This window comes from Scomber japonicus, chromosome 16, assembly GCF_027409825.1.
Source record: "Scomber japonicus isolate fScoJap1 chromosome 16, fScoJap1.pri, whole genome shotgun sequence".
In the NCBI taxonomy this organism is placed as follows: Eukaryota; Metazoa; Chordata; class Actinopteri; order Scombriformes; family Scombridae; genus Scomber; species Scomber japonicus.
Genome location: NC_070593.1, coordinates 12,043,757 through 12,066,712, shown reverse-complemented (window position 1 = coordinate 12,066,712; position 22,956 = coordinate 12,043,757). Strand labels below are relative to the sequence as shown.

Below are 22,956 nucleotides of genomic sequence, written 5' to 3'. Positions count from 1 at the left end.
TATCATATCAACATTTAAAATCAAACCACAAGATCAATGCTGCTTCCAGTTTCAACTGACAAAACAGGTGTTTTTAGCAAGACATAGGGATATTTGCAGCTATAGCTAAACTATGATCTTTACTTAACCCTAAGCAAGTGGTTTTTGTGCCTAAGTCTAACATTACTAACATTATTATTCAACTAATAATGGCCAACACATTGCTAACATGGCCAACACTGAAATGTAGAGTCAGCATAGACATTTAACATATCTGTGGTTTGCAGAAATACAATGCCAACATTTTATTCAACGTTTTAAAGCTGATTCAGCTTTTTTGCCAAAAAGTAAGAATGAAAACGTTACAGAAGAACATAAAAAACAAGTATTATATTGTATTGTACACAGCTAAGGGCAACAGTGTACTGTAAATCATTTCTCTTCCTCTATTCACTGCATCTGGGCCCTTTTTCAAAATTTTCAAAATATGTGATACATTGATTTTCATTGGAACTATGAAGAGCAACCCCAAACCAAACATACACTAAAGTACAAAAACATCTGGCCAATTTTAGGTGGGATTTGTTGTTTGTTTGTTTCAAAAGATTATCTGATTTTGAATTCCTGCTACTGAATATCAAATCTTGAAATATCCAAAAGGTAAGTGGGAATACTTTTATGAGGAAGTAAAATTATAATTATGACTTCTTTATATTGTAAGAAGGTAGAGCACAGTGAATTTAAAAGACTAGTAATGGACTCAGTTTGACTTTTGGTATTAACACAGTACAAAATATAAGGAAGTTAGTGAAAAAGAAGTAAAAATAAAGCTGTGGGATAGATGGTGTTATTGCTATACTGCTTAATGACACAATATGGAATTCATCTGACAAGTTTTGGGTGTACGGTCGAAAACTACTCTGCACAGCGCCCACAGAGCATTCATGACAAACAGATCTAATTAGCTTTCAGTTTATTGTGATCTGAGCCGTGCCTCCCTGGTTGATCAACTTCCTTAATCTTCTCTGTTGAGAATACAGGATATTGAGGATAGGCTATCTGTCCTAGATTACACCAAGCCAAAGATACTATAGTTTAGACACTGATGAGAAAGCAGAAATATATGAATATTAACTACTACAAACAAATAGAGGCAGTTGTAAGCTTCAGGAACCTTTCAGTCTTCCTTCTACTGCTGTCATACATCACTTGAACTGTGTCTATTAAAATCCAAGAATATCCTTAAAGAGAAAAGCCTGCAGTTCTTTTAAGGTCGAAGCACTCGAAAATCTATTTTCACACCCTTCACTCCAGGATTTGCCGTAAAGGTTTAGTGATGTTTCAATCTGGTGAGCTCAGGGGCCATGGGCACTTGACTTTATCTTGCTGTTTATGAAAACACTTTTGAAGACTATATGGCCTCTGAACAGGCAGAGCTCTTTTAAAGTAGATGTAATGCTGCCTGACTTTTTGGTTAATACGGTTACTTTACCTTTTTTAATGTATTATTCCCATTAAGTTTGTACTCCTACTATGAGGTGCTGTATATAAGACTATATAGACTATAGACTATAAAAGTCTATAGAGATAAATAAATAAATCAGTTTGCCTTTTTATTGGTATAACAAGATTTATTATAGATGTATTCATTCTCCTTGTTGCCATACCTCACTGTACTTCACCAGACCATTTCTGCCTGTCACTTGCAATAAAATAGTTCATATTTCTGTCGTTTATCTCTAGTTTGCAGTAAGACATATGGACTTCTACAGTAACACTTCAATTTTCGCTCCAGTAAGGAGGTCTTGACATTAATGCCCTTCCTGATCTCACAAAGAAAAAGAACAAGACTCTACAGCCATGCTACAGTAGTAGTGAGGCCTAAATGCTAATGTCAGTATACTATAGTGCCCACAATGGCCATGCTAACATGTTTACCATCTTAGTTTAGCCTGTTACCGTTTTCACCATCTTAATTTAACATGTTAGCCTGTTTACCATTAGCTTGTTAGCATGTTCACCATCTTAATTTAGCATGTGTCCATGTTGAACACTAACTCACTAAACTGAGATGTTGATCACCATCTTGGTTTAGTGTGTTACTGTATTCAGTATCCTAGTTTAATTTGTTAGTGCATTCATCATTTAGCTTTCCAGCATTTATTAATTACCGCTGAACAAAGTACTACTGCTGAGTCTGATGAGTATTTAATTATTTTTGCCATTATTGGAGAAAAGTTGAAACATTTTAAGATGACAGTTGATGAAAAGTGAAGGGATTGCTGAAATGATTACAATTCATCCTGAAGATAACATGAATCGCTCAAAGCTACAAATGACATCATGGTGGTACGAGAGTCAAAATTAGGGGATCACCACAAATCTGTAAGATTCATCCTCTGTGGGCTAAGAATGTCTTTACTAAATTCTATGCATCCATCCAATAGTTGTTGAGATATTTCTGTCTGGTTGCACAACCAACTGATACACATCGCCATACATAGATAATGTAGCCACATACATAAATAATGTGGCTAAAAATAAACTCTCACTATGTAAAGAGAGGATGAATTTTCCAACATTTTTTTTAAACACACCATTAAACTAGTTTTGAAAAGCACAGAAGAAGCAGCTCATCCATACTGTGCATGTGAGGGAATTGAAACTGTGCTTTTCCTCACTGTCTGCCTGTGAAACAGACAGCCATCAGCACTTTTCTGGATCGGAAAGTCACAATTCAGCCTTCAGGGTATCTAACTTGTGTGACAGGTAGTATTGCCAGTAAATGAACTCTGCCTGTACTGTCAACAGTAACTGGTGGTCCCACTATGAAAGGCTTTGTGACTTTGTCCCAGAGAGTTGTACTCATGCTGTGTTCTACTGTCAGAAGCCATTCTGTCTCATTCGCTCTCTGTCTCCATCTCTTAGACTGAGTACATACTGTACGCAAAGAAGAAGTGTATCACAAATGCATGCAGACAAGCTTGCCCATGAATCAGAGAAGATTAGATTTGTTTAGTACACACACACACACACACACTCTCTCTAGACTTCACCCTGTGTAAACTTTCCACTGCTACACTCTGTGTCATTCCTGTTGTCATTCTAATTTCATCCGAGAAACCCTGCCAAGGCAATAATGAACTCAAGTCATGAGGCAGGGGCCATGCTGAGAGCTTGTGAGTTGTTGTGTGTGTGTGTGTGAGTCCATTAGTGTGTTGACGTGTAGCTGAGAGAAAATGAAGAAAAAGGTAAATGGCAGGGAAAAGACGCCGTTAAAGAGAGGGGCTGGCTAGGTTTACACTTGTTGTTTGGGTGCCTTGTGTGTGCATGTGAGTAACATTGTGCTGCTTTTAAATTAATCAGTGCAGTGGGGTGTATCATCTAAGCTGCTGTAATGTGTCGACTCCTTTATTCAATTTGAGCAGTAATCTTAGAACACCCCAACAGTCTGCCTTCATCAGCCCCCTGCTACAAAACTAGTTTAACGTTTCCAGAAACACACACACAGAGGCAGAGAAAGGCTAAAGAGATGAGCCATTTCGTTGGATCAAGATTATACTTAAACAAGTGTAGCCAGGCTAAATCTCCTCATTATATGGGTATTATAGTCAAGATGGACCTTGTTTGCTGAAGCAGTTTGAGATGGCTGGCTCTAGCTGCTTTAGGGAATTAGAAAGAGGAAGATAGTGTAACAAAGATTTTTTAAATAATCCTTTAGGTGTATGTGAAGTTGAAGGAAAAAAAGATGATTACCCTTGTGTTTGTCCTGTTATCATAGATGACTTCAGCACCATGGCCAGCACCGTATGCTTACCTGAACTTCACTGCAATTTCCCTGTTTGACTCTCTGTCAGGAAAGTCACCCCTAAATTATCTTAAAGGGACACAGACGTGCATGTTTTCTTGACAGTAGGAAGAGCGTTTGATACATTTGAACAGTGAGGTCTCACGTTTTCTATTTTCTATGTGGTGCCACCTTTCTTGTAAAGTACATAAAAACGCTTTACAATTTGTTGAAATTAATGGCTAAATGGTTGAAATAATTTACTGATGCTTAATAGACCAGTTATTAACCATTAATAAGAGCAACTTTTGGGTTGCCAGGTAGTTTAAAAAAACAACAATTATTTCTGGCGTTTCATAGTCAAGTTGTTATTAAACAAGCGTCTCCAAATAGCCCTCAAGTCTGCAGTTGTAATCATATTAATAAATACAAAAATACCTGGATTTATTTAGGAAAATTAACAACAATGAGAACAGGAAATATACACTACAGTCAACACTGTACTTAGGAAGTTATTACGTTTTCACTTTATAATAAGACCAACAAAAATTGGAAAGTCAATCTGCAATTATGAATGTTAATGAGTCTTTTACAAGTATATTTACTATGATTCATAAAGTCTGCAGGAGTAAATATTAATACATATTTTGGATTTTGCCCTGATGCCCTATAGCCCTTTTCCAAAAGGTCTGAAGTCAAAGGGTCCACTGGAAAAATAGGAGAAAAGATATTTCACGACTTGGCAATCCAATAGTTAATTACTGACAAATAAAGCTCTGGTCCACCAATGCTGCCTTTACTACCAAATAATGTTATTTGAGGTTGTTTTTTTTTACTCAAGAGTGGAGCTAACTACAAGTTAGTGCCACCTTGTGTAGCCTATGTGTGGCTATATTATGTGGTTAATAACTAACTACTAACTTTTTTTCTGAAGGAGTTTTCTCAGCAGTGTTGTTATCACACACCTCATCACAGTAAAAAACTATGGGCTGTCAAGTAATGTGGGAATCACATAATCAGGCAGCTGGCAGTGGTGGATCCCTGGAGCAAGATCCATAACAAATGTAGGTGTGCTGGGCTGCTTCAGGGACATCAGGAATTTTTATTATCTCTTTAACTTTGCTTTGTATTTTTCATTTTTCCTCTTAACACAAACTCATCTGACTCTCACTTTAAAATTAGCCCTCTCTTATCTAAGATCACATTAAACTGTGTTCTTATTTCTAAAAGGGACAGGAGAACTTTCCAACCAACCTTTACTCAATTGTCTTGTAATCAGGTTTTCTGCTCAGATCTCTGAAGTAATGACATGATCCGCATTGACATCAGGTTATATGACAGATTGCGTTATGAGACTTTTGCCATCATTCTTAACTGCCTGAGACAGGAGTCAATACATTTTTTTTTTTTTTTTTTTTTTTTACAACTGTAGATAGAGCAATACTTTGGATATACATTTTGAGAGCCGAGTGTTTGTTTAGTGAACCTCTCCCTCCACATTTCCTGGCTGCTGGGTGACACTATTCCACCAGTTTTACGCATTAGTCTCAGGATGGTGACGACTGTAGCCCACTACCACTACTACCACCCCGTCCTCCCCATCCTCCCGGTAAAGTGATATCACACGGTGTACAGCTGACACTGTCGCTCTTCCTACCCCGCCCCACCGGGACCGGCGGCAGCGGGTGCCAAACCGCCCCCCGGGAGCCGAGCACGCAGCCATGCCGAGCGATGACACTCAGCAGCCGGACTGCCGCCTCGTCTCCATCTCCATCTCCAGCGCTTCACAGAGGAGGATGCCATGAGATTTCCCACAGGCCCTCACTGGCACCTGGCTGTGAGTGAACCGGGGGGAAAGAGGGGATTACCGACGGCGGATAATGACGTGATGGTTCGGTTGTAGAGCGAGCACGGGGGCGCTCCGGGCGTCTTTAATGACCGGTGGTGGAGAGGAAATCAGCGGACTTAATTGTGTGTATGTGTGCATGTTTGTGTGTGGAGCCGCGTACTGTACGCTACTGGACCGCAGTCACAAATAAATGAACAAACAAATAGAAACGGTGTCTCAAACAGGTTGCAGAGATTTCCTTCAATCTGAGAGGTAAGAATCACGTCTTTACAATCATCCGTGCGCGCCACTTAACGGCTCTGCACCAGTTTACCCGCTTAATTGAGTAACGATGAGCCTAATCAGTGATGTAACAGCTGGAAAATTGACCTCCACCGACCAAATTAGTGGAAACATAAGCTATGATCATTTCAGAAAAGTGTTAATCTACCTGCTATCCTATATAGTTTGATGATATACTTGACAGTAAGGTGAGTGAAATCGATTTTTGGCTCCATCCTATTACTGCTTATAACAATTTAGTATGGAGTAGGCTATTGGCATTAGATGAACAATCATTACATTTATAGACTCTGTGGGCCAAAATGACCATAACATCTGTATTATCTTGCATGATTATGAGTGCTCTTGTGCAGGTTTAGTGTAATAATAAATACTGTTTTGTACAAGCCAGATTTCATTGAAACATTTGGTGTATTAAAGTACAATGTTAGTGTTTCTCACATGAGATAACCCCTGAACACTCACTGACAATGTGCAAGTGAGGTGTTGAATAAAAGCAAGAGTGATAAATGATACCAGAGGGATGAATGAGTGAATTTATGCTGTGAGTGAAGAGGGATCTTTCAAACAGGCTCATTTACTGTAGCTGCAGTGCTGACCACATCACTGCTGGGTGCCCGAGGCGTCTCCCCAAATTACAGTTATAACTGATGTCATGTCTTTTCTTCTTTTCCCAGGGGGCTTTGCAGCACAGTCGAGGATGCTATCCCCCTGATGGTGACTTTTGCAGGTAAGTTGTGTGTTTTTGTATTTTCTCTACACGCTTACGGCTTCTACAGCACAGGTCAAAAAGAAGGCAACTGTAAAACTATTGCCACAAGTTTCTTCTAGTGGTGTCTCTGATCTCTGCTCTGCTCTGCACAGGGATTCTGCTCAGGGCGAAATGTGTAAGTGCTCACTTGTGTTTTAGCTCTTATATCCTCCACTAGGATTTGGATTTCAGTTTTCTGCCTCTTTTTTTTTCAGCACAGAATTAACCCCTGCCCAGGCAAGCAATGTAGTTCTTAAGTTGCCTATTCAACTGTGAAAGATCCAAAATAAATAATACTTAGGTAATAATGACACATGGTAATCACCCCAAACACACAAAGAGACCAGAGTGAGTGTACGCATTGTCAGTCATATGGAAAAAACGGATGAATGAATTCCGTTTAGACTATCTGAAAATGAAATCATCCACCCTTCCTCCCCCCTCCTTTTTTTTTCCTGTTTCTCGCCGCCTTTGTTCCCTCCTGCCCCAGCAGTGGGTGTCTCTGTCCTAGATGCGGATGTGTTCCTCTCCTCACACGCTGAGATGAGTGCTTTCAGAGGCGGACGAGGCAGAAAGTCCCAATTTTACTACCTGGCTAAATTGTCCTGTGATGGAAAAATGTTGTTATAGGAATGATACTTGAATAATTGAAGCCCCTGGGCTTTAAAATTGCAGGGACCCACTGTGATTTCCAGCACAAAGTTAGAGGCCACCTCAACAAAATATTCATATCATTATTTAAGAATGGATATATCAAGGTTCCTCTCAGGTACTGCCACCCTATCTCTCCATCTACCACCCTCACTCTCTGTGTAAGCTCTCTGTTTCCTTCTCTTAGCTTCTCTATTTCTTCTCTTCCAAACGTATCCATATTCATCCAACATAATACTTACTCTTATCAATATCATCTAATACTACTTCTTAAAAGGGGGTTTAGACACTGATGAGTTTCAGCTTTAAGCATATTTTATATCTTACTACCTCTTTCACATGCGTAAATTCTGTCTATTTATCTGCAATGATGGAGGATAATGATAAAAATGAAATGATAAGAGCCCTTAACGAAAGTCATTTCAAAGAGACATTTTAAAGAATAAATATAGAACAGAATAGAATAGAGCTGCTACATTTAGTGGATTAGTTGCTTAGTCAACAGAGAATTTGTCAGTCAATTATTTCAATCAATTATCAAAACAGTGCCAAACATTTGTTGGAAGGAGGATTTTCTGCTTTTCTTCTGTTTTATCTCATTGCACATATCTTTGAATGTTGGTTGACAGAACTGAGGATACAGAAGATGTTTGCTGTCAGTTCAGGCTTGTGATGGACTTTTTAACAACTACTTTTGGACAATGTTTCAAGGGAGTCAAGGAAGAGTAAGTATTGTAAAGACTGGAAGCAGGGAGAAAATGCAAATCCCTTGTAAAAAGTAGAGAAAATCTGGGGTTTATGGGGTGTTACATGCCAAACTGTGTCTTTGCTGGTAGCAGTGACTTTCAAGAGTCTCTGCCGGTTGCCTGGCAACCTCCGTCTTAAGTGAGGAAGTCACTGCTCCCTACCAAGATACAGTCCAGCACATATTCCCCAATGAATCCACAGTGTATCTGAGAGACGTAATATATTAATTAGCGAGCTTTAGAGGTGCTGATAGGTGGATTTTGTTACCTACGGAAAGAGCCAGGCTAGCTGGTTCCACCCACGTCCAGTCTTAGTGCTAAACAAAGCTAATCTGCTGCCGACTCACGCTACATATGGAATTGACTCTGACTCTCATTAAGACAACAAGTAAGCGTATTTCCCAAAATGTCACCCTACTCCTTTAACTTTCACTTCAAGATGAGTTTTCTGATTCAGTTTTCATTTCTAACGTTCATGGTTCATTCAGGCATCGCATGGGAGAAAAAGAGCCTACTCATCACCATATCATTCCACGTAAAACTTTCTAAGGGATAGCAGTGTTTTTTGCCTTTCCAACTTTCGATCAGGGATATGTTTGATGGGGGATGTGTACGTCGCGTGTGAGCTTGAACGTGTGCATGTACACAGCAGTCGTTCACGTGCACGCTCTTTGCGATTGCGTTAAGCTGACTGTTAGGATCGTTTCATCTCCCACAGAGAAAACAAATTAAAATATGACACCTCTCAGCTGCCTCTCATCTCTTGCTTTTCACCGTGTCAAGAGACGACAAAACTGCTAAATTTAGTTCTGCAAGTGGAGTGTGAAACCGCTTCACCTCGCCCAACATTTCTAACATTATAAAGGCTGAAATGATGTTATGGTGGCTGGAACAAAAGTGTAATCATCCCATCAATACATCTGTTTATCAGTATCGGAGAGAAAATGAGAATGTGTTTTTATCTGAATGGATTTCTGAATTATGATGTTATTAAAAACTTTTTTCTACTATTGATGAATGGAGAGGTGACATAAAAAAGGACAAACCTGAATATATCATAGAAACCCAGTGAATGCAGATGCTTCTGTACAGGGGGAGGGGGAGGGTTAGGGTTAGTGACAGTAATGTGAATTATATGCAACAGGCTTCATTGTCACCAAATCTCAAACCAATTGAATTCTTATGGGAGATTTTGGATCATGCCAGAGAGCTCTCTCCACCTTCCAGCATCATCAATACACCAAATGGAGGAATGTGTTTGTAAAAATGGCATTCATCCCTCCAGCAGAGTTCCAGAGGCTTGTTGGAGCAATCAAGTCCTGGGCTTTTCTTCTAATATTGGCTCTGTTGTTTTCACAGTATACAAATCTCTGTATCTGACCAAAAATAATGAGCTAAAATCAAGAAGCAAACAAGTTTTAAACAAACGTCTTTGATGCTGAAAGAAAATCACATCATGAAAGACAACAGTTTGACTCCAGCAGCGGATCATTGTTGCATGTTACCCCCATTCCTCTCTCCCCCTTCATCACTCCACTGATCCAAAGGAATAATATGCCACCCTAAAATATGCATGTGTAGAAAAAAGAAAGAATGAAAGATTCTTAGATTTTTTTCTCAGTGAAACGTTTATTGATCCTGACAATAAGACTTTATGGGAAATAGTCTCTCTTCTGTATGCCCACAATATGACAAACTGATGTTCAATTCAATTTTCTTTGCTTCACTACTCTCAACACAAGAAAAACAAAAACATCAATATCTCATTATATCTATGTCATTATGTCATCACTTGTAATCATTTTCTAAAACAATCAGCTATGATCATATCATCATGACACAAATCCACTGAGAGTGAATGAGCAATTATATCGATCATCACGGTTCATCACGTTCAGAGTTCTTAGTTGACTTGACAGTGTTTCCGACAGCTAACGTCTCTCTCTCTAACCACTTATTATTGCCTTCATGCTGCTTTCAAACTCCCTTAAAATCTCAAGGATATAGATACAGTAGTCCTCAGCATATCTCTTATACAGTCAGGTTTGGGATCCTTGAAGCTCACTTGACAGACTCACAGTCTATCTGGTCACCTGGGACTTGTATGCTTAATGGCTTAAAGGAGGTTTTGTGTTCTGGAAATCAAATGCCTGTTGGCTCATCTTAGACTGCCTGATCCCCCCTTCATTTCTTGTCCAAGTCAGTGACTGATGGGATTTCTGGCAGATCCTGTAACTCCTTTCAGACCCCAGTTAAATCTAAGGGTTGTTATATGTGCATGTTTGCTCATATTTCTATTTGCATGTTTCCCAGTTGAATCAGACAGCTCTGAACCCACTGAGAGTCATATATGAACTGCATTGGTTAAGATACTGTGACAGTGTTAGAGTTGAGTGTCCCAACTTCTGTCACTTGGTGTCTTTATCTCTCCACTCTGTTGGAAACTCTCTAATCTGAGGCTTTACCTCAATGTTCCCTTTCTAGCATAGTTTGGCTGCATGTTAGTCAAAATCACTTATTTTAGCTTCCAGAAAAAGTCCATTGCTGTGTCTACACAAACAGAGCAGTTCATAATTACTGCATAAATGTGCAGTAGTAGCTTTGGCAATGAAGCAAAGGTCTTATCGTGCCATGAAAGCCAAGGGAATTAAATTGATAGACCAAGAGGGAAATTATGTACAGTGTGGTGAGAGAGGAGGAAGTGGCTGAAAGAGTGAATGGGAGAGAGAAAAGAGGAGACATGGGGCAGAAGGAGGACTGAGGAGACATAGATAGTGAGCTAGAGAAAGAGAGGAGATAAGGAGATGGAGAAATGAGGAGCAAGAGAGGGACTTCACAACGCTTTTAACGACATTATCGTGGCCTGTGGTGTATATAATTTAGTACAATGACGCAATGGAGGAACTGCATAGAGGGAGTTGTCTTTGAGGGCGGCTCACATGCTGGTTTTAACACAGAGACTCACATTTCTCTTAGTGATTGTGGCAGCAGTTCAATATTGGGGTGCTTTCAATATCAAAGGTTTAGATTAATCTACCTGTGTGCAAACCATTTTGCAACTAGATTTTGTTTGCTTTTTGACACTAAGAAAGCAGAAAGACAAACGAGGAGTTGCCTTCTGGGTGGATTTCACTCTAAGCTGGGGAACATGTGTCAGGCAGGAGACAAACCACCCAACCCTGAAGTAACATTTGTTTAAAGCTGCTAGCTGAAATTTTCCAGTTATGACAAGAAGTGCCAGAATGTTTAAACCATTTCATTTGGCAGTAAGACTCAAATTCACTGCAAATTAACAGTCATGGGATGTGCAGGGCTTTTAAAAAATAACATCAATCCACCAGTGTGATGAGAAAGAAGGCTTTTTACCAATTTAATTGGGATAATTAAATGTTGTTCTTACACTGAGAAATATCTGGGTGTTTTAGTTAATCATCTTGAACAGTAAATAAACAAAGTCATCCGGTGTTATTACTATAATGACAGTACTTAAAACGTAGCATTTTGCCTGAACTCAGCTGGCGTGTAAATTAGTTTAAATATATGTCAGAATCATACGTTTTATATTGTCATTTAAAAGGTCAGTTTCTCTAAGTGCATTAATGTTTTGATTAACTACCATGCAGGCATAGGATGTGTTTATTTCATATTTCAGTGTGACTGCCAGTGATCGGAAATCAAGGCCATGCACATATTCTAACTCTATTGCACACAGTGAATTTATTGCTTTCTGTCAGATAGAACGGCTCATAAGGTCTATTTGAGGTTAGACAGTATTTTTGCTGTAAGCAGAAGACATCATGTGTGTGTGGACAGCTTGATTTCTTTTCATTTATAACATTTTTGCTTTGCGTGCATGTGTGTGTGTATTCAGATTTTTTTTTTTGTGCCTTTAATCTTGCTTATATTTTCTCACCCATTCTCAACAGAATATTTAAAGATAGGTTCGCAATTTGTCAGTCAGGTGCCCAAATGAAATCTGAAAGAGGCCTTTCTTGCAGTAATCATTCCTCATGTTCATACTTGCTATTAAAATATCCCCTTTAAATGCACTTTCAGTGTAAGTCATGGGGGGCAAAATCCACAGTGTGTCCATACTATCAATTTGTGTAAAAATGGATTTAAAAGTTTATCTGAAGAAGCTTATATGAGCCTTCAGCAGTCTGGGTTAGTCATATTAAGTGGATATCTGCCACAATTACTGTCTTTTTATATTTATATTCCCTCTTTGTGTTTCCTCAGACAGTGTTTCCCTGTTGAGCTGCAGTAGAAGTATAGCAACAAAAAGAGGAATTTAGGCACTAAAGAGACTGTTATGTTTAAAGATAACTGCTTGATTTGACTAATTTAAGCAATATAAGCTTTCTCCTGCTCATAGCGGCCATTAGAAGATCCCTTCGTAATGCACTTACGATGTAAGTGATGGGGCCAAAATCCATAAGTCTCCTTCTGTGCAAAAATTGATTTAAAGTTTATCTGAAGCTAATATGAAGCTTTCACTGCCTAAATTAGTCAAATCTTTCAACATTAGAGCCTTTTTGTGACTGTAAATGTGGCAAATATCCATTTAATATGACTAACTCAGACTGCTGAAGCCTCATATAAGCTTCAGATAAACTTTTAAATCCATTTTTGCACAGAAGGAGTTTGTGGATTTTGGCCCCCGTCACTCACCTCGTATGTGCATTATGAAGGGATCTTTTAATGACCAGTATGAGCAGGAAGAATGATTATGGCAAGAAAAAAACTGTTTCAATGTTCATTTGGGCACTTGACTATTACTTTACGACAGACTTGAAAAACTGTGAACCTGTCCTTTAAACTGTATGTATTTTGGGAATTGTGCAGGTAATTAATTTTGACTTACTGTACTGTGTTTCCTATTGACTGTATCAGTATGCAGTGTGTACTACTATCCAGGGGGATCACATGATGACAATTAGCTATGCAACTTTGAGAGGCACTGTTGAATCAGTCCCAGAAGCACTAAATGACTGAAGATGCACGTACGAATCAGATTTAGTATGCTGCACATATACATGCTGGCCATATGGTTAGTGTGCACAGTAGGTGCTGCTGTATTCACCATGCTAATCCATCTACATCCTGAGTCTCTGTTTTCCATCCAAAGTGCTCCCGTTGGAATTCAGTCACACTGTGGTAATGCATCTATTATGTACAATTTAGGCATATCAGTTTATGGATTTATTGTGATTCCAGATTCAATGCCATATGAAATAGCGGGGGTGATACGCTAGTGCTGCAACTGGTTGATTTAATGTGACATTTTGGTTGTAATTTATTTTAGATATATGCTGCTTTCCACCATTTCATATCATTGTAATTTAATATTTTTGGATTTTTAGACTGTTGATGGTAAATAAACAGTTATAAGTACAAGTCAGATTAATCACTAATGAAAGTACTTGTTAACTGTGCTGCTGTATTTCCCACATGCCAATGACTTCCTCTTGACAGAAACCTCTTTGTCTTCCTGTAGGAGTTCCAGCGAGAGGAGGTTTTGAGAGTCACGCTCCACAGGCCTGTCATGGTTTTCTACCTTTTCACACTAATCCATCTCCTGCTGTCTTCTAATGTAAGTGTCCCTCTCAGCTGGTAGAGCTCCGACAATAATTCTAACAACCTCTAAAAACAACACATTTTAAGCCACAAAGATATTTAGACAAGACAAGACACAATTAGGTTAATTCAATGAAAGGAAGCAGGGGAAACCTGTGACTAGCTCTGTCCAAAGTTAAAAAATATAACTCTCAGCCTACCTCTAAAGCTCACTTATTAACATTTCTATCTTATTTGTTTAAAGGTAGAGTCAGAGATTCTGGAGAAAGATTGCTGATATTTGAAATGTTTTTTGTTTTTAAAAAGATTTCGAACATGTTAAAATAACAAAACAAATAAGTTGTGGTTTATAACAAAATCGAAATGACGGCAAAACATTTTTAGGCATACAACAAAACAATAAACACCCAGAAAAATGCTCTGCCCCCCCTCAAATTCATGGATGTGTGTTGCCAAGGCAATGACCAGAAGCAAAATATGGCAGAATCCAGAGTGATGCGTCAGCTGTAGAGTCACTTCTGTTCCTCTCACACATTGTCACAAGCGGAAAAAAGCCATTTAATCTCATGTGAGCACAACAGTCCATCTACAATCTTCATCTCAATGCAGCCGCCCCAGTTCATCCCTGACCTGCATTCAGCGCATCTGTCCACAAAAGCAGCTGTCTGTCGGCAGCTCCTGGGGCGCTAAGGCTACATTCACATTGCAAATCTGAGTGCTCAATTAAGATTTCATTCTCAGATTCAACATTTTTTTTGTTCGGCTGTTCACATAATTTTTTAAAATGTGGCCAATATCAGATTCCAGTCTGAACTAGTCACAATCCTGGACTGACTCAGATTGCACGTAGTTATATGAGGCCATGTGTTTACGGTTTCATTTTGAAGTCGATGTGCAGTAGAAGCCAGCAAATTTGTGAGCAGATGATAACATTGATGAGGAGAAAGAATTTAATTATGGCCTATTGTGGAGCGATGGCTGTTGCTTCTGTGTGTAGGTGTTTGCGGGAAATGGAGAGGGAGCCAGGAGTGGTGGGATCATTATATGAATGCCTTCACAGACACATATTATATCCAAAATTTCAGTATGTCAAGGGCTACTTTTAATAATATCTGCAGGGCTTAACGCTCTCAGGCACCATGCCTGATTTCAGGCATAGAACAGTTTTAAATTCATACTTGACTCATTGCATTGCACACATTTCGTCCTGGACAACATTTTTGGGTTTCTCACCTAACTCTTGTCTTGCTTTAACCCAAGACACTCTGTATTGGCTGGGGTGACGTAAAAGTCACATGAATTCGAATATGTTCAGGTTGTGATTGCAGTGCAAAAAAATTTGAACAAACTGCCTTCAACAGGATGATTGACAGCAGAAATGTACTGAACCAAAGTATTTTACATACCAGGAAGAAATGGAAAGTGTTTTTATTGATTGATTGATACGGTTAGTAAGCTGAAAACACAAACACAGTGCCATATTTGTGTGATTTAAACAGCTGCCTGCTCAGATTACACCTCACTAAATGCAACTAAAACAGAATTGGAGCGTAAAAAATGCATGTGGTCTCCATGAGACTGTCTCGGATTCAGTGTGGATTGATACGTTTAATAAAATGAAAGCGTATCTGTTCCGTGAGAAAACACTTTCTATGTGAATTGGCCACGGCCTTTCTCTCTCTCATCAGTTTGCCAGCCCTCCCCCACCATTCAGCAGGTGCTGGAGACGGGATACTGTCATGTCCTCATACAGACAGCAGCTCTGATGACCTCCCCCCTGTCCTGTGCACAAGCACGAATGCTGATTGCCTGTAGTAGTGTTGGGTGACTTGCTCCAAGCCACTGTGTTTACTGCCCATTTACAGAGCCAGTGCTGTGTATGAACACCTGATTTTTTTTTCAGTGCACACACAGATGGGACAACTGGCGGTCCGTGAGGAGATATTCACTGAAATTGACGAAAAGTGTAGTGGATTAGAATCACTGATTTTATATGAACACACACAGAAATGTAGAAACAACAATTTGTGCTTTTAGGGGTCAAATGCTGCAGCATAACTATTGGCCTTAATATATGATACAATACGATACAAATATTCAATATTTTAGTCTGGAAATGACATGTGAGTGTGGCTCATCTTGTATTTGAGGAGTAGAAAATAACATGTTCACAACATCTCTCCTACAGAGTGTGTTTCATTATAGATTGTTTGTAGCCTTAATGCTAGGCTGGTGAATGTCTTCTAGTCTGTTATAATGTGTCTGTTAGTGTCGGTCAGCACTTAAGTGTTTTGTGAAACTCTAAATGGGCAGAAGGTTCTTGTGTAACATATTTTTCTGCCTGCAAAACCCTAGAAGGCAACTGGCACACGCAAAAATCAATGAAGTTTTGGTTATAGTCTACTCTAACCTAGGCTACTATGGACTAATCATTTTTCATTTTAAGGTAAATTTTACGTTTTTTCCATCAAAAAACAACATCTACCATCCTGCACAGCCTGCCTACAAATTAAAGTTGATACGTGTGCAAGTAACCATTGACCTGTGTAAATAGTAAACAATACAATGCCTGCAGCTAATGCTAGAGTATACTCTAAATATGTTCTTATCAAAATGAAACAAGCTTGATGACACTTCTTCAAATAACCTTGCATTGATGACCAGTCAGACACAAGGCCTAAAACAGCTGAGGAGGATGCTTCTCCATCACCCTCCCCCTCAACATGGAGATGGAATCAGAGGATGCAGTTTAGTGTAGCATCAAACTGGGTGCTGTATTTTGCCAAACTTGCTGCCACTTTAACATTGATGTCAATGAGGACAGGTTTAGCAAAGCAAGAAACTGTCAACATCTTGACCAGTGTGTTTGTATGTAATACAAAGCTAGTAAAGCTGATGCTGCTGCTCTGGCCAGACAAAAAGGTTTTGTGGGCTCAAAGGCTGGAAGAGGTGACATTGTGCATCAGATCACAAAAGAAAAACAGGAACATTTTTCTTACTTATTGAAAAAAACCAGGAACAAGGCAGACACAGAAAGTATGGAGAGATGAACCTTTCTTGAATAGTTTGAACTGATTTGTGCGTATGATCCAAAGCACATTGAAGAGCTTCCAATTTATGCAAAAATGAGGAGTCCTGAAATGCAAACTGACCTCCCTGAACCTGCAGCATTGCTTCTCAAAGCAGAAATGCGTGCACATACTGACACATACTATGCAATCTTTGCTGACGAATACAAAGACCTCTCCAAGAAGGACTAATTGCTGCCTGTGTGAGGTTCATGCATAATGGCAATCTGAAGGAGAGAGCTGTCAGATTTGTTGCAGCAGAGGATAGGACATCCTCTGGCATTGCTGACAAAACTTTGGAAATACTGAAACCTCTGCGGCTGGATTCTGAATTGTGTGTCTGTTTCAGTTTTGACAAGGTGTCATCATGTCAGATAGGAAAGCTGGGGTGCAAGTGCTGCTCGAAAAATCTTTTCCCCCTTGCAGTGTATGTATATTGCTACTCACCCTGCTTTAATCTTGTGCTTTCAACAGCTTCCAAAGTGTCTCATACTGTGTCCACTTTTTCTCATGTTTTAAAATTGCTGCACCATTTCCTGACTGGAGCCAACAGACACACAATTTCAACACATCCAAAAAGAGCTTCACCCTGAAATATCCTGTCTTGAGCTAGTCTGTAAGTGGAGTTTTGACTTTATATGACTTCACATTAGAAACATTGAGTGAGTTTGTGGAAGGCTCTGGTCAGACCAAAATAGACTCTTGAGTCTGTCTTGCAACAAATACAGACCAATTGGTTCATCTTTCTTCTTGTGGCATTTTGTGAGCTGTTCAGTGCCAGTGATTTTGCAGCAAAAAGCCTACAGTCCCCATCTGTTTCAATGACTGATTACATTCATGTGATTGAGGATCTCAGAAGAACTTTTGCTACCTCTAGAAATAACTTGGATGGGGAATTTGAGAGAAGCTTTAGGCTTACAGATGACGTCATGAAGAAAAATGATGTGTAGAACTGGGACCCTGTGGCCACTCGAAACAGGAAATTACTTTTCAGGTTTGCCAAATTGCATGTGATCTTTACCTTGGGCAGGATTTGCATATACTGTATATAGAGAGAGAGTAATGTGTTGTGGAAAAAAATTAGATGTGGCATACCCACAGTCTTATTTAGTAAAATATACGTCTTTACTGCAGAAACACAGCAAGGACAGAATCTTCTGTAACACAATTATGATTTGGGCTTCAATGATGAGGACTTTCTTTTCATTGGATTAATAGTATCTCAGGGATATTTTTCCAACGGCGCGAGTGTGAAAGTGTGTTGTGTCTTCAAAAGGTCTTTTTCCAAAAACAACTGTTAGAAGGGGGGGGCAGCTTGTCATATATTTAGACCAATATTTTAAAAAAAATTGTTGATGAAAACCAGTTTATCCATCTGCTTCTTACCTCTCTACAGACTGTTTCTGGCTGTTGCACTGCTTGCCTGGCAATCCCACTATGACAACAAGAAAGTCACAGCCATTATTTGCCAACTGATAGTTACACCACGTTTGTGTACAGAGTAAACATGCACTGTGTTAACTGAGCTTTACAGGTGTCGGTAGGCAAATTCTGAACTTTGGACAGAGTCAGACCAGCTGCTTCCAGCTCAGTCCGCCAGTCTTTCTGCTAAGCTAAGCTAACTAGCTCATGCAGACATTAAACAGCTTACTGAGACACTTAAAGTGGGTTTTTCTTTTAATTTATCACTCGTCTGTTTCTGTTAGGCCTGAAACAACCCCAGCTGTCTGATAACAGCTGCATGATAAGCAACTAGTTGCAACATATTTCATCAGTTGCAGTTACATCATGATGGTACATGAATATACTAATTCAGCCTACATTGGTTATCTTTGCAGGCAATATAGAAACCTTTGTTGGACGTAAGTATGCTTCAATATTCTGTATAATATTTTAGAGTAATCTCCAGCTCTGTCAAATGTACTGTGGCTGTGTAATAGGCTCATTCACATTCTCCTCCTTTTTCTACTCTTTTTTTATTCTCTCTTTTCATATTTCTATCTCTGGTGGTCCCCATCTATCCGCCTCTCTATTGCTTTCATCTTTTTCTGTATTGCTCTCTGAAGGGTTTGATGGAGAGCTGGTCGAATGTCAGCGGGAACTATTGTTATAACCGGAGGAATTCTCGCCGGAGTGATACTGCTGTGCATTGTAGCAGTGCTCTGTTACTGTAGACTCCAGGTATCACTGTGTGTGCATGTATGAGTGTGTGCCTCAGACATTTCAAATGAGGATATAAAAAAATAATATATATATAAGAACTTTCTCAATCAAAACTTTATGTATATTCAAAAAAATACGCAAGATAAGATCTTTCTTCATAGTTTGGAAGCAGAGTAGATATTTCTGGTACAACCTAACCCATTTCTCAGCTGCATGGAGGAACATTTGCATCCTATTAACAAATGGTCTCTAAATTCAACATTTACAACTGAGTGAAATGCAAATATATAATAATTATAAATGATCTGATAATTTAAATAGGGGTTAAAGTTCTATTTTACATTACTTAATTGTACATATTTCCTCCTGGACTCGGGCTCACAAATCTTCTCGTCTTAATAATGTAAGATATTAAAATGTAACTAATCCCAATCATGGTATGAATATTCACAAGAGATATAAATGTTTTTGAATTTTTGCTTAGGTTTTAAATTTTCATTTTCATTTTCTGGTTATTATTATTTTTAGTGTAAGTTTTTACATTTTATGCAAGTAGTGTTTTCAATGATGAAGTTCTTTAGATTATAGCAATTTAGCTTTCAAAGGTCTTTGTGTGCATTATAGTCATTATATTAATATACTTATTTTATGAGTCTCGTGTACACACACACACACACACACACACACACTTAAAAAATTACTGATCTAGCTAACATTATTATATTATTTTAACAGTAAACATAATTTTTAAATTCATATGGGATTTCCTGTTTTCTTACTGATTCTGGGCCCATTCAGACCAAAGGCTTCGTGCTTGATTTCTTTATTGGTGATATTAGGCTATACAAGTAAAAGTGGATTTAACTTGCCCCGACACTCTCTCCCCTTATATCATTTTCATCTTCTCCCTGCAGTATTACTGCTGTAAGAAGAATGATTCTGAGGTGGACATGGGCTCCGTGGTGGGAGCAGACCCTCTCTCTCACTTTCCCTGCAATGCTTGCAACGCCCTCGCCATGGACGGTGCCGCCATCACCCCCGTCTCTCTGGATCAGCTGGATGCAGGCTCTCATCACAACCTCTGCCCCTCTTGCTCACCATACTCCCTCCGCTCTGGACTCGCAGGCGACATGCGTAACGGAGGGGAGCGGCTGGGCTTCCATACCTACTATGAGAACCCATCTGTCTCTCTTCCCCTGTCTGTCAACCCACAGGGCTCCTCTCCTCTGAGTTACTACAGTCCCACGGACATGTTTCCTCCCCCGCCGCGCCCCTACAGCACCCAGGTTTGACCTCTGCTGCACCGTGAGGACTTGCACACATTTAGAAAACTCTTACTTACACACATCTGACGTTCACATGTTCTTGTTTGGGACCAAATTATTTTTTTCAATATCTTCCTGCAGGTGATGGATTATGATACAGCACAATTACACACACATGCCCACATAACTGCACATGCCCACATTCATCTCGGGGGAGCCAGCCCACTGATAGAGCCTACATGTGGGCAACAAATCCACGGGCCAGCCGCCACCCTCGGAGAGCTGAAGACAGGAGCATGAAACAGTGTTAGATCAGCAGGGAAATGGCATGTAACTCTAGTAAAACCTCAGTGTGTGTCACACAGGGCCAGTTAATGTGGTCCTCTCTGAATGAATCACAAGTGATCAGCCCTAAATCCAGGCTGATGCATTCATTTAAGCCACGCTTGAAGGTGGTCTGGGACACGTAGAACATAAAAGTGTCACCAGACACACAGAAAGACAGCCTAGTCAATTTGTCATGGAAGTGATGCAAAGGGATGCAAATTTTCAGTAATTCCCTTGAACAATGTGAAAGGTTATTTCAAACCATTTTTGGCAGCACAACACAAATACACAGTATTAAGTATTTGAATCATTAAATAAATAAACACAAGTGAAGTGTTTAAATTGTGAATTAAATAAAACTAAACGATGCCATCACTAAAATGTTCTGCTTTTGCTCTCGCTCACTTATTCACAGGCTGAACTAAATTCAAATGCTAAAACTCAGTCATTCACAACTTACAGGCTTTTCCAGAGGCCACAAATTGGATTAAAATAAACAAACTTCAGCACATTCTCTATTCAGGATCCAAATTTTATGCAGTTTTCTAAATGATTAAATCACCTTTTAAGAACTTAAATGATACAAAATGCTTTTTATTTTCTTCCATGAAGCTTAAAACAATAAACATGGGATGATTTTGCAGCAGAATAAATGTGATATTTAAATCATACGTTAGGTAAACACTAATTTCCTAAATCAAATGTTTTAGCAAAATAATGCTAAATCATGTAAATGTTTTGCTCCTTTTATCACTTCACCTGTTATTCACTAATAGCCAAAATGTTAAAACAATAATTCATCATAAATCTCTTTATTAAACATGCAGGGCAGGATGTTTAGAAACTAAGTACAGCCCGCTCTGAGTTTAAGAGCTGTAATCTACAAATGCTTATATCAAGTATGAAAATTAAATGGGCGTAGTAACAACTAGCACATGTCTTGATTATCAGTTGATTGTGAGGTATTGTAAAACATAGCTATGCTTTTAAAGTCTGGACCCAATGCAGGTTCATAATAGCCACAGAAAATCCCCTTTACTGGATTTATGGCCAAAGACAAATCTCTATTTTTCTCTGTTTAATTCTAATTGTAGGTTTCCACATTTAAAATCTAATGTGAGCTGAAATGTAAAACCTGACTTCTGCAGACACATTGTATGAATATATCAGTTACAAGATACAAAGTCTGAAATGGACCACTCCCTCTACCACTAGTAGTTTCTGTTATTCTCCCCCACCACTAGTGTTAACTGAAAGGGGTGAAATACTACCCTGAAACCCTCCCCTCCCCCCTTCCCCCTCCCCCCTCCCCCTCCAGTTTACTGTACATGAGGGCTAACAGTTTTTCTATCAGTCGTTGTTGTTTCCCAACTATAGAAACCGCAACACGGAGATGAGGTGATTGTGTCCAGAGAAAAAGACTGTTGGTAAAAGAGAAAGAAAATGCGTGTTTTTAAGCATGTGAGTCTTGTGGCAAAAAAGTACAGTTGCTTTAACGGCAAACTATTTGAGAGTTTCAGCCTGCAAGAAAAAAAAAACGTGATGTGAATTTAGTTTTGCTTGTATTTTCACTTCTGGTAAATGGTAATGCAACTTCTGATAGCCGGTTGGTTCTGAAAGTGTCTTTTATATAAGTTGATGTATTTAACTTTTTCATGTTTACAGAATGAGGTGGATGAAAAGAAAAGAAAGCATCTTAAGATTTTGGATGTGTTGTTGGCAGAAATCAGATAGGATCATTTACCATATTTTGTTGACCTCAAAGCTTAAGTTTTTGTATCTATAAGCCATTATATCTGCTACAGTATAGTGACAAGATGCAGTGTTATTCCACAGTACTGTATATGCCTGAATATATATATTTTTAAGGAGTGTTGTAGTTTTTGTGAGAGATATCGAGGTTTAAGTGTGTTTTAGTGAGTTTGTACCAAATGTGAGTTTTCAATGCTCTTCCATCTTCATTTTTCCTATGTTATAAAACAGCAGAGGAACACAATGATACTGTAAGAGCATGAAAATAACACATTTGGAACTGGAAATTCACTTTAAAATTGAGATAAAAATGTGAAAACACACAATGATATTGAGTGTTACAGATCAAAGACATATAAGAGATATTTATTCAGTATATTCCAACACAACATTGTTTCCACTGAGCTGTGAGCTTCATCTTCACATTTCCTAACTTTCCTCACCTCACATCCCCTTGTTGTTGGGAAGTATGTGCTACATTAGATATGTATAACCATTTCTTTTGTTTAATTTAGATGTCCACAAAGCATAGAGTAGGTGTTCACTGCCACTTAGCCAATATACTCAACAAATATGGTCCCTATATTTTAAGCTTTGTATCACCAGTTCTGTGACGACCAGTTTGTTACGCCACGAAGAGCACCATCGCTGTATCAGAACTGACCTGTGCCCCTTCTTATTATTAGGGTTTCTTTTCTCTCGTTCTGATTGTTGAAATTTTTTATTTTTTAGATTTTTTCCTGTATTGAAATAGAATAC

The 22,956-nt window shown here is 38.9% G+C and overlaps 1 protein-coding gene and 1 long non-coding RNA gene across 2 annotated transcripts; both read left to right on the top strand.

Moving 5' to 3' along the window:
- Positions 1–5,393: 5,393 nt before the first annotated feature.
- On the top strand, positions 5,394–13,609 carry LOC128375283 (uncharacterized). The gene is made up of 3 exons (XR_008323076.1): positions 5,394–5,867; positions 6,575–6,627; positions 13,543–13,609. It is a non-coding gene; the product is annotated as an uncharacterized LOC128375283 (long non-coding RNA).
- A 4,430-nt stretch (positions 13,610–18,039) lies between these two features.
- On the top strand, positions 18,040–20,523 carry LOC128375282 (protein FAM163A-like). Its single transcript, XM_053335588.1, has 3 exons — positions 18,040–18,552; positions 18,757–18,871; positions 19,768–20,523. Exons 2-3 carry the CDS (start codon positions 18,779–18,781, stop codon positions 20,143–20,145), a joined length of 471 nt encoding a protein of 156 aa, XP_053191563.1. The 5' UTR covers positions 18,040–18,552; positions 18,757–18,778; the 3' UTR covers positions 20,146–20,523.
- Positions 20,524–22,956: the final 2,433 nt, after the last annotated feature.

Coding starts and splice junctions, on each gene's coding strand:
- LOC128375282 (XM_053335588.1), top strand. CDS start 18,779: ATGTCAGCGGGAACTATTGTTATAACCGGAGGAATTCTCGCCGGAGTG. Junction 18,872..19,767: donor TCTGTTACTGTAGACTCCAG/GTATCACTGTGT, acceptor TTCTCCCTGCAG/TATTACTGCTGTAAGAAGAA.